The sequence below is a fragment of the Nipponia nippon genome, unplaced genomic scaffold (assembly GCF_047370975.1).
Source record: "Nipponia nippon isolate SJK-2023a ecotype South Korea unplaced genomic scaffold, ASM4737097v1 scaffold_5, whole genome shotgun sequence".
NCBI lineage: Eukaryota > Metazoa > Chordata > Aves > Pelecaniformes > Threskiornithidae > Nipponia > Nipponia nippon.
Window position 1 is genome coordinate 86,487,994 of NW_028262369.1, and position 12,802 is coordinate 86,500,795.

The 12,802-nt window shown below is 37.8% G+C and overlaps 1 protein-coding gene across 2 annotated transcripts in view; it reads left to right on the plus strand.

The window, feature by feature from the left end:
- The window catches only part of PTPN4 (protein tyrosine phosphatase non-receptor type 4), a 120,831-nt gene that overhangs the window by 36,829 nt on the left and 71,200 nt on the right, over positions 1–12,802 (plus strand). For both annotated transcript variants that reach the window (XR_015699233.1, XM_087734358.1), the window contains exon 2: positions 7,594–7,748. Coding sequence is in view for 1 of the 2 variants with exons in the window: in XM_087734358.1 (XP_087590484.1) it covers positions 7,611–7,748 (138 nt within the window). In the remaining variant the exon portion in view is untranslated. The remainder of the gene's footprint in view (positions 1–7,593; positions 7,749–12,802) is intronic.

A 12,802-nucleotide genomic window follows, 5' to 3' on the forward strand; every position in this document is an offset into this window, starting at 1 on the left:
CTGGGAGTGACAGAGCAAGGTTTTTTGCCTTTAACCTTTTGTCTCTATTAGTAATTATGTGATTATAACAGTGAAACTCTTGCTTGATATCACACAGCAGTTGTTCAAATTTGAAACCACTATCCAAAGAGGCAAATAAAAAGCATTATCCAAGGAGGTCTTAATGTAAAAAGGAGTCCTCGAGTAATTTTTAAACGGAGAGTAATTATTAATTTAGGTGTTGAGACTGTACTGAAATCCACAGCCAACCCTATGCAATCCTCGTGTTCATAAAATGGTGAATTAACAGTTTTAGAAACTTATCTGAAGAAGTGGATAGAATACTAATTCTCTGTTACTGGCTTGTGTATAGAAGCTGATGGTGGAGGAGGGAGGCTACATTCAGCTTCTTTTCTCTCAGCTGTTGAACTTTGGGCCCAAAATTTTCAGAAACTGTCAGATGTACTTTAAGAATTAATGCTTTTTGTGTTAGATTTGGCTCTTTATGTCATTGAGGATTGAGGATGTAAGAGCAGCACATTCATTGAAATACAGGTGAGGTCATGGACATTTTGGGGGCATGTGAGTGTGTTGCTCTTTATTGGTCTCAAGAGTGAAATACTTGCAGAAGGAATTTCTCTTGCTGTTCTATACTACTTGCATCTGTGAGGGATTTAATCAAGCAGCTCAGAGTGCCCACAGATAACAAAAGTCTTGAGGGAATGTATAAAAGCAGCTGGAGATTAGATAAGTTCTGTGTATCAGTTTTGCATATGAAGTGTGGAGGCTGCTCAGGGCCAGGCGGTAAAGAAGGGTGTGGGAAGCACTGACCGAGGAGGGGGGTGAGCTTGAAGCCCCAGAGCTGCCAGCCCCATGCAGATACCTGCGCTAACAAGAGGACAATTTGATTACCCACCAGTGCAGAGAAGTTGCTGAGGTTTTGGAAACTACCTTCCTAACTTCCAGTGCCAATGTCTCCTTGTATCTAGTGCTCTCTTTTGACAACTCTCTGGGAATGTAGTAGCACTAAAGGAATTGTGCTTGTAGTTACAGTCTGTAGTCACTGTAACTCCCAGTTTGTCAACAGGAAAAATGCAGTATCCCACTTTTCCAGTGCAAGTGGCCATATGATAGCTTTACAGGAGTATATTATTTTTCTTAAGCAGAATGAATTTGATTAATTTATATATTATAGATAACTAATAAACTTACAAAAGAAACAGAAGATTTTGATAGAGCCCAGCATCATTAATGATGCTGTTGCCTGGCTAGAAGTCTAGCTTGAACCTTTGCACCTGGTAATGACAAAGTGAAATGACCCAAAGTTTACATGTCAACTTTGAAGAATTATGGATACTTTCCATTGTTTGGTCAGCAGAAAGCAGGAAGAAATGAATGAAGTATGAATTGTTGGAACTAGTTCAGGATTGTAGTGCATGGGTCGATTCACTTAAATGAAAATGCATTTCTACTCAAATTTTGTTTACAAGGAGTATCCTGAAGCTGTGTGCTACGTCAGAATTGCTGAAAGCTTTCAAAACAAATTTTTGAAAGATAAAAAGTATGGATTTTTATTTGTTGGACTAATGTGGACTTCCCTCAAAATAGTGCATAATCAACTAATGTTTAGCATTTTCGAACTGGCTTCGGTTAAAGCATTTAATATAGTTTCATTAACATGTTTTCAGTAAACATATATGAAGACGGGTTCTAGATATAACTTTGTGCTTGTTTGAAATGCAGTAGGTTGTATTAGTCTGTTTAAACCTTCAAAATTTTCTTTGCTTCTAATTGTTTTGTCCGTGTGTGTGTGTGTGTGTCCCCATTGGAATGTCTGGATAATTTTAGTAACCGTGGGGTCTGTAATCTATTTAATGCATTCAAGCTACATCGTGTTATAAGAATGTGGTTTTTCTATGAGTCTGGCTTACTTTTCCACTTCTTGTAGCAATTCATGCACTATGTTAGACCCAAATCAGCAGGTGAGCTATAATGGAAATACATGCCTTCTGGGTTGCTAAATGTACCAGCTTCTAAATAAATGGAAATCTAGCAATTCATTTCAAAAGATGAAATTTCTCATGTCCTTTAATGCACATGTGCATACCGTACTGTGCTAAGGTGGTTGTCTTCGTGTACAGTACATGATGCAAACTCTCTTTAAAAGAACTCTACTTCAAGTCAGCCAATCAGTTGCACTCTTGGATAGATTAATTTTCAGTTAATTACCCTCTTAACCAACTGCTTATTTATTAAGCTGCTTAAAATTGGTTAGTTTATTGTTAGCCCAAGCAAATTGTCGTTTTACTGTATACTTTTACATAAAAGAATAGAAGATGCCGAAAATTCACTTGTGAAGCTTCCATATGCTCTTTAATGCCCTAACCAAGCCAGTATCACAGGAATGTTCTGCCCTTTGATAGGGAACACTCCCTAGAATTGCTTCATCGCTTGAAACCTGAGCTCAGGCAGGAAATGTACAACTTACTCTCTCCACAGACCTGAGAGGTAAGTGGAGTTTCATTGCACAAGTTCTGTCCTTCTCCAGTTGCTGTAGCAGCACGTGCTTTGGATTATTAATTCGTGTCTAAATATTACATGCTTAGCAGAAGACCCTGAAAAACTATAAGCAGAAACCTTCTTCATATGCAAAGATTAATCTGATTTAAATCCAATTTAAATAATCCACTTGCATATATGGAAAGATTTTTAGCATAAGTGGTCATGGCATGGATATGCACACTTAGTAGTACCTTGCTTAAGTTAACCTGTTGCTTAAACCAGTTGTTCTCAGACTTTTTTTGGCTGAATCTCACCTTTTGTCTTTACTCCTATTTCTTTTGGGGCTGCAGAGTTTACTTTGGAGCTTGAAGTCAGTCCTTTGTTTGTTCCATACTAACTTTAGCTATAACATATTTTTGTTTCAGAAGTTTGCAACCAGCGTAGCTGAATTTTTATCAATTTTGTCATTTTATATATCATCATTTGCTAGGAAATCAGATAGCTGATAGCTATGATTTATAACCTCATAGGCAATAGCTAGCCATCTCACTATTTTGCTATTATGTTGTCAAAATGTATAGCAAGCATGGCAATACCTGGTCAGGAGAAATAATATTGTCTGTGTTCTTGGTGCATGTATTTCCAGAAGAAAGGAGTAGTAGAGATGGTATTGGATACAGTTCGGGGCCAATTATATTGTAAAACAAGTGTGTCCCAGTAAGACCAGTAATTGCAGGGCCTGTCTGTGCCTAACTACTGCATCCTTTTTGTATGTACGTATGCTGATAGAGGTGTAAATATGCGTTGTGTACACATGATTGGCCACAAAGCAGTTATATGTAATACCCCTGGCAGATCTTAGAAGGAGGAGTGTATTTGAGAGAGGAGGACGGTGAAGGCGTTTTAACATAATCCCTACATACTTATATAGTTTCTTTGCCGACATGTGGGGAAAGAATAACTTTGAATGTGGTTTGCAGAAAATAGTCTGTCTTTTGTCACCTTCCTCTCTATTACTTTCATGGCTGTTATATTTCCATTTTGTAGAAGTATTTAAGGATTTCAGTTACTACACTTAGTTGTAAAACTGTATTCTGTAGTTGCAAAAGCCTCTTAGTTTTGTGGAGGAAACTTGTCTAATACAAGATGGCTGTTCAGGCCACTACGTATTGTATGTGGGACGTGGAATATAATGCTTCATTGCCTAACCTGGAAGTTCGAAACATGGTTTCCCAAGTCCATGAAGAAAACATTCATGAATGACCGATGTCCAGCGTGGTGTGGATATGAGCTCCACACCAGGAAGATGCTTAACTCCAGACTGTGGAAGAGTTTGTGAGAAGTATCTTTACGTGTGTGTCCTATTCATTTCTTCCTTCCTTAAAGAGAGTGAGAGGGCATTGCCCTTCACGTCTCTGAGCTAGATGAAGTGTTGTTCTGATCCAATATAGCTGGTCCTGTTTCCTTAGCAAACTTATTATACAGTGCCTTCTTTCTTGAATTTGACCATTTCATTTATGTACATTGAGAAACAACTGAATCACTGTCTGCGACTATTCAGTGTTTTTGTTTGGTTGAAGATCAACTGTGTTACAGTGAGAACCTTGCTGGGTCTGCAGGTTGGGTCTATCGAAGGACACGGTGAATGGTTGCTTGGTATTAAATGATTTTGAGGATCACTGAGGGCAGAGTTTCTCCTTGCTCACTCTTATGAATTTGTTGCTCTGTTTGAAACCCAGAAGTTTTCTGTCTAGGTTAAGGCAGTGATGAGGAAAGAAGTATTGTCTTGTCTTGATCAGGAAATAAGACAAAAATAGGGGAGAGAACAGGAGGGAAAGGTGAGATTTGCTTTTTTGTTCCCTTAAAGCATGATGGTTTCTGGCCTTTAACAAGTCTTTTTTTTTCTGCTGCAAAATTGTGAATTGTTGAGTTAGACCCTTCTAGGTCACTACCAAATGGTTTTGTGAGGGCTGCAATATTTACTCGGAGGCTAAACAGTCCTACTTTGTGCACTGGTGTTTGTATTCATGGGAAAGGACTCTGAGATAACCCTCACTGTGCCCTGGCTGATTTATCACTTATGCAAATGCTCGTAAAATATGCCTGTCAAAGGGTTGTCTTTGTGGTATGGATAAACTGTTTTTAATCAAATTGCATGCTTGTCTGAAACCTTCTTTGATTCAGCTCACAGGCAAATACCTCTCTAAAGCCTTGGCTATGGTTATTGGTTGTGTAGCTGCACTGATAAAGATGCTGATCTTTATGCCATTATGGCTAGTAAGGTGATTGACTTTTAGATTGCGTCTATGTGACATAAAATATTGTTTGTGAAATGTTATGTTGTTGGCTCAGATCACTGGTGTGGAGGGGCAGTTACCTGTTCTTCTCTGTTAAAGGTTTTATTCTGCCTTTTATTTTTGAGACTTGTAGAAGGCCTAGCGAAAGCAGCCTCTTCATGAGGAGTTGTCAGACGCGTACTTTCACGTTAAGCTTTACTTTGGAGTTTTAATGTTTGTGACACAATTTTTTCATTTTGTCATTAAGAGAAACTCATGAGTTTAGCTTTCAGTTGGTGGGTTTATCTGGTATCTTTATCCTTTCTCAGTTTGTCATGCTGGTTTAGCAAAACAAAAATAAACTTGCTGTAATTCTGCATGAATACAGCATTGCAGTTCTGAAGCCAGAGTGACTGAGTAGCCAAAAAAAAAAAGCTGTCTGGTAAGGAAACAAGTACTTTTTAATCCGAAAATGCTGGTTAAGTCAAAACTGGAACATTTTGCAAGGATGGATTATCATCAGAAAGATTTTTTTTTTTATGTCTGAGATGTGTGGTCATGCTAAAAGAGCTGAAGGCGTGCTCTAGAAAAGCAAAATACCTCAGATTTTTAGGGCAGTCGCTCAGGAGGTTGACTGCAGGCAGTGGGAAGAAGGTTAAACTGCAAATTCCCGGCCCTTCCTGATACAGGTGGCTTGGATCTTGGTCTTCCACTTTCCCATGAGGGCCTAAGTATCTAAGCTATTAACTATTTAGGAGGGGATTAATCTTTTACTTATTACCTCTATTCATTTGTGTGTATTGGAACACAGATATCTCTTATGATCCAGGCAAGCTCTCTAATCACTGCTGGGATGTTTGCTGTCCTCTGCTAAATTCTCCTTTTTCATCATGGTACACACCCACCCCTCTCAAAATAGGAAGCAAACATGTAAACATTTTTGAAGTCTTCATAATTTTTCAAAAAATAAGGAAAATCAATCATTTTATATTCAGTTTTGAGAATATCTGTTTTCTTTTACTACTTTTTAAGATATTTTAATTTTCTATCTCAATACATTGTCTGCTTAAGTTATGAAACTTTCTGTTTGCTTACGCCCTTGTCAGAGGATGTAGAAATAGTTTGCTGAGTGTGTAATTAAGTAAATCACAGGCCCTGATCTTGCGAAGTACTTAAGAAAGTAACTATATTGTTGGATAGGGCTAATAGCATCAGGTGTGCACCTAAGTAGTTCGCTGGACTGGGGTTGCGGGATAACAACAACCCCATGCAACGCTCCAGGCTTGGGGAGGAGTGGCTGGAGAGCTGTCTGGCGGAAAAGGACCTGGGGGTGTTGGTTCACAGCCACCTGAACATGAGCCAGCAGTGTGCTCAGGTGGCCAAGAGGGCCAATGGCATCCTGGCTTGTATCAGGAATAGTGTGGCCAGCAGGACCAGGGAGGTGGCCGTCCCCCTGTACTCGGCACTGGTGAGGCCGCACCTTGAGTACTGTGTTCAGTTTTGGGCCCCTCCCTACAAGAAGGACATGGAGGTGCTGGAGCGTGTCCAAAGAAAGGCAATGAAGTTGGTGAAGGGTCTGGAGCACAAGTCCTATCAGCAGTGGCTGAGGGAGCTGGGGTTGTTTAGCCTGAAGAAGAGGAGGGTGAGGGGAAACCTTATTGCTCTCTACAACTACCTGAAAGGAGGTTGTAGCAAGGTGGGGGTCGGTCTCTTCTGCCAAGTAACGAGTGATAGGATGAGAGGAAATGGCCTCGAGATGCGCCAGGGGAAGTTTAGGTTGGATATTAGGAAAAACTTCTTCACCGAAAGGGCAGTCAGGCACTGGAACAGGCTGCCCAGGGCAGTGGTTGAGTCTCCATCCCTGGAGGTATTTAAAAGGCAGGTAGACGTGGTGCTCGAGGACATGGTTTAGTGGTGGACTTGGTAGCGTTAGGTTAACGGTTGGACTCGATGATCTTAAGGGTCTTTTCCAACCTTGGTGATTCTATGATTCTATAATCATTACAATCTTAGTTTTGAAAAGTGAAAGTCACATTTCAACTCTTGCATTTTATTTATCAGCACTTATTGCAGAGTGTAGATTTCTGTTGGTCACAGTTCCTTATTTGGACATAAGAATTGTTTGGGTTTCCAAACTAAATATGTAAATTGACCTAGACAGAAGATTCAGTGGTTTGACAAACCTTTATCTACTTGTGTTGTAATTTAAAAAACAAACAAACAAAGAAACAAAAAAAGCTAATGTTTTTGTTATTGCTGTGTATTTGCATGTCTAATTATTATACAGTGAATGTACAAGCTTTGCAGAATAATGTATCAAAATCTTTGTATCTCTGTTCTGCATGCTTTTTCTCTATAAAGCTTTTTTGTGTAAGCATTTTTTTTGCTGTTTTGTACTGAAATTCATTACTTAATTGGCTTTAATATTGGGAGCCTAGTAGCCATGATGCCCAGCAATTACAATGCTTTGTGAAGTGAAAATGCTGTGCTGAATCTTTTAAAAAAAACAAAAAAAAACCAAAAAAACCCCACAAAAAAACCAACAAACCAAACCAAAAACCACACAAACCAAAACCACAAAACAACCTTAAAATAGGGAGGGGAGGGGACAATGGACAGAAAGTAAAGGACTGAGTATTTTGGAATAAGATTGTGTTGTAATTTGGAAGACATTGTTTCATTATTGGATACCACGAATTTAGTACTCATTTTTCTGTTGTCTGTAATGGAGTTTTTTAGCAATGGACTTGCTGTGTGTTGACCTTTCTTTGAAGTATGACATTCTTGCATTTGCACTTTTTGATCTTTTTTAATTTTATTTTTGTTTTGCCTGAAGACCGTGTGTGGACAGTAATGACCGCACGTTTCCGATTGCCTGCTGGCAGAACCTACAATGTACGAGCATCTGAGCTGGCACGAGACAGGCAGCATACGGAGGTGGTCTGCAACATTCTTCTCCTGGATAACACTGTACAAGCTTTCAGAGTTAACGTAAGTAATTTGCTTATTGCAAATCAATATCACCAAGCTTGCTTTCCTTTGCTGGACTTGTATGGCTAGAAGGGGAAGTTACATTCAGGCAGGCATGCTTGTACATGTATGTACTAAGTCACTGTGAACTTAGTCATTCTGGCATCCTCTATAGTGCTAACAGATCTTAATTTCAAAATTGAATATACAAAGCATAGTTTATTTCTAGTAATTTTCTTCATGGGCTAAAGTTGTATAGTGGAAATGGAGGGAAGTTTTGCCACTGAGTTGAATGAGAAGCGAGCTTTTCTTTACTCCATTCTGGTTTTTGCGTTTTGAACATGAGTAAGGTGTAATGGTAACTCTTCTCTTGACTGTGTAGGTAACTATGTTCAATCATGTGTATGCTTATATTTGGTTACAGCTATTATCTTTAAGTATCTCTTTGCTTTTTGCTTTTCTCCGATTATATTCTTGTTCTGTGATTTCCCTTGCTTAAACTCACCATCTTCTAATGCACTAATGAGGATGGCAGGAAAGAAAATAGGAAGCTGGTTGCTGAATGCTGAGGACTGTTACTGGGAAAAGTGAATAACTTTTAGATATGAGTCTGGAATTTAAAGCAGGTTATTCTTCAGATTTTCTAATCTGTAATCCTTGATAAGGTGTTAAAATGAAAATGTTCATGATTTTGTGCATATGTTCACACAAGTGCAACCATTTCTTTTGACTTCTTGAGGAAAAAAACCCACAAACAACAGGCAAGGACCTCGGAAGAAAATATTAAAGCATTTAAAGTGATCTTTATGTGAGAAGAACCAGAATTCAATGGAGAAGAAGCTGTGGGGTGTCCTGGGGCAGGAGGATTTAGCTTTTACTTTGTAAGCTATAGAATTGATGACTTATGTGGAGAAAGGTTGAATAATGTGATGGTAAAAGTTACAGGTGGCATGATTATTAAAGTTTTTCAAGAGAAAATTGAACTTCAGCGAGTGGAGTGAAGAAGTACCTTGATATCAAATAAGGCTGTGGGACTTCAGCTGGGAAGTGAGGGAGAAACTGAAGCAGTTCTCAAATCCGTGTGAACAAGTTTAATTTGGACTATTTGAAAATTTGTAATGCTCAGTAATTATATTGGATTCTGATATCCAGTGTTTAGTGAGGATATTGATGCATTTTAATGTTTTAGGGAAGATTTATGAGAGTGATTGCATTTCTTTGTTCTGTAATCGGGTGGTTAGAACCTGTGCAGCCTGCAGCTGCCTATCAGAGGAGCAAAATCTCTGTTATCTAGCAAAAGATTGCAAGGATCCAGTGTTGAGTGGCTTAAGATTTAGAGGCATACTGGTGGTTATTTGTTTTAGATTTATCAATCAAGATAGAAGGTATTGGGATGTTCTCTTAAGGCATTTTTGTAGTTCTTTGAGGAGCTATTTAACTTTTCGGGAGCGATGAGTAGTTAAGGGTGTGAATTTTGGATGATGGAGCTGGGGGAGGGATGACCAAAGACTTTAATTTATCAACACCAGGCCTCATCTCCTTCCTGGGATAATTTCTCCTACATACCTTTTCCCTTTTTCTCTACAATATTCCACTGCTCTTCTATATCTCTTATCTTGTCATCCTTGCTAACAGGTCTATACTGCCTGCCAAAAAGCAGTATGTGCAGAATGTAGTTGGAGACAAAGCATTAAAAGTGCATGAGAAAATGTAAATGTTGTGTTCTCTGCTTTCAGGTGCATGAGCTTTCCATTAAAATATCTGTTTTGCAGTTTTTTTGTTTGTTCATAAGAGTTGGCTAAAACAAGGAATAATTGTTGTACAGTAGGTATGGGAGGTTATGCTTCTTTTTGATCTAGGTGTTCAAAAGCTGTATGTTGTTAGAGAATGCTAGTGCCTGTCTAGAATAGAATCACCAGTTATAAATCCTCAAACATCTATTCTGTCTCTCCCAAGAAAAATTTATGTAATATGTTCTCGCCACCTCCCTAGTGTACTAAATATTTTAGTTGCATGGATCACGCTTTACTGCTTATATAGATCAGCCTGCCAGTTTGTCTATTAAAACCGAGTTTAGGGAATAAAAAGTCCCTTGGTGCTCAACTTTTTGATCTCGGGTCTTAGCCTCAATCTGTTTTTTTCTAAAATAGGGAGTAGTAAATATTCAGTCGTAGCAAATATATGCTAACCTACATGGTATACAGGTTTTCAGGGTTTATAGCTGTGTTTTACTTTATTGTGGTTGACACAATACTTGGCAATAAATATTTATGGAATTGTTTTCAAAATAGGAAGAACAAAGATAACATCAAATAAATTAGCAAGGTTTTTTTCTCCTGGTGATTGCTATAGGTATTCTGTATGCTAATAATTGTAAAGCTTAATCATCTGGAGTATGCAGCTCTGTATTAACAAAAAGGTACTCAAATGCTATTTCTTCTCCAACAGAAAAGTACTGATCACAGACAAAGTCTCTTGATAATTTATGTGACGTGTCCTAAGTTCACATTTTAACCAGCCTTTTCCATTGATCTGCTGCAAAATAGGTGTTCTTTGTGCCTTACCTTGTATAGAGCGTAACAAATCACGTCAAATAATCCCTGTGGATTGTAGCTAGACAAAGGTTATTTTGGTTGAAGGCAGAAGAATCGGTTAGAACTAACCTGTGCATATGTTTGAAAAGTAGAAATCCTTTCTATAAAATGCTCTGCTTACCAAATTAAGAATTCCTACTTCGACCCTGAAAAGCACGCTTCATAGAAAGCGTAGCCGGAAGAAATGAGGCTGACTTGAGTTAATAATGTGATCAGGATGATTTGCATTAGTGTAAACCTGCTTCTTCAAGACCAAATTGCTTTAATTGGTTATAATTAATTGTTTAAATACCTCAAATTGTATCTTTTCCATGCAGGCTGACTTAACTGTATTCCCTGAAAGCCAGTACGTAGATATGGAGATCACCCTAAACTTGAGGGAAAACTTAAGTCAAGGTAGATGGGATGAGTTGTTCTGTGAACAAGGCTAGTGGGTTAGCGGTCATGGACAAACGTTTCAATTTGGAGCCTTTATTATCTCAGAGTTCTCCTCAAAGTTAATGCATTTACACTCTAATAGAAGTAAAATCTAAAAATCTGTAAAATAACACAAACAAACAAAAAAACCCCTACACCAACCCCCCCTGTAATTCTAGAAGTTAAAATTTTCAATAACTTGATCTTCAGCACTACTTAGTTACTTCCCTTTTTTCTTTGACCAAAAAAATAAATAGCCTGCTTGGAAACTTTTTTAAAAATAAGATAATTTTTTGCAAAGATCATATAAGCTTTAGAATGAAAGGAGACAGTAGTACAACGCTGGCTCTTCGGGGATGTGCTTGCTTGAGTCGCAACCCAAGTATTGCGGTGAGCTGCGCGAGGAGAGGTTCCAGGGTTGTCACTGGTGAAGGAGCAGTGCAGCCTCCCACAGACCTGTGAGCAGCAGAGCTGTCTGACCCCCTCCAGGAAAGCCTGGGACCTGCCATCCCATTCCTCTCTCATCAGAAGTCCGGATTTGTTTGGACTGGCATGGCAGCAGTATCTCCTGGTGTTTGCTGTAGATAGGGCCAGTTCTGTAGACTGGCAACAAAACCAGAATGTCAGTAGTATAAACTGGGAAGATTGTGGTGGTACTTGGTCAGCAGGCATTAAACGTATGTAGTTGTGGATGTTTTCCTAAATTTTCAAACATGGGTGTTTGTAAACAGCTAACAATCATTCTGTGAACAGAGATTAATAGATGTTAGTCACTAGATGATAGATACTTCATAAAGTGCAGTTAATATATGGATGTCTAGTGTTGATGTCAAATTTGTTCTGACAGGCCAAAATTTCTTAGCCATTTTGCTTCCAGCAATGACTAGTAAGAAGTATGCATAACATTCTGATATTCCAATTCAGAAAAAATGTTGATATGTTTTGTATCTAACTCCTGCAGTTTTATGTTAGATAGTTCCCATTTTTCATATATTTATCCATTATTCCCTGTTTTAAGAGGAAACATTAATGTTTAACTTTATCTGTAGGAATAAAGCAACCTTCTTTTTGCACTAATCCACATTTATTGGTTTTGCTTTTTTATTAAAAAAAAAAAAAAAGCAAAATTAGAAACTTGTTACCATACTTCTTATAATTTATAGCAGCTATTCAATGGTTATTATAGTATTACAAATATTTTGGACCTTTCACAGCAAGCAGGATTATGACCTTCACCTGCTCTGGCAAGCTGCAACATCATTATATAAATATCAGAGATGGGTTAAACTGAGGTCTGGTTTTACTAGATGCTTATCTTTATTTTGCACTGAGAGTAAAACATTGTGATCAAAACAAATCCTTCATGTTGAAACTAGCCTTCTCTTACCAAATTTGCTGCTCTGTTGCAGGACAAATACCTTCCTTGCGGTCATGAAATGATGTTCTGTATTACTAAATTAAAACTGATCAGCAAGTTCTAAGTTTTTCATTAGAAAACTTCTATTCAGATATTTAAGAAACAGTATAAATTCTCAGGTTTAGATTGGAAAAAAGCTACAGAATTGATATCTGCGTGTTATTTGAAGAAGTAACATGTCAGCTGTAGTAAATGTAAGCCTAAACTTGGGTTCCAAACGTCTCCCATTTTCTGACAGTAACGGTCATAAGTTCTTAGTTTGAATTCTGATTTAAATCTGTATGGGGAAAAATGCCAAGAAGCAATTAGTGTTGCTATGTAATTTTAAAATTAGTTTTATTTGCTGAAAAAATTGTACTGATTACTGGTTTATTTCAAAATATATCAGAAACTGCTAATTTAGTAAAAATGAAAATGACTATTTCTGGCTTGTACATAAAATTTGCCTTATGCATTTATACTGTTGTATATTTATTATGTTAACATCTGGATTTTTTCTTTGCTTGTTTTTAGTTATGGGAAAGTAAATTTTTCAGTAGTGAACTTTTTAACAATGGTGCTCCTACTGACTGTTCATTTTCTCTGTATGATTTTTTTTAAAAATAAGATCTTCTTTCAAACTAAATATAGCAGTTCTTAGATCACTT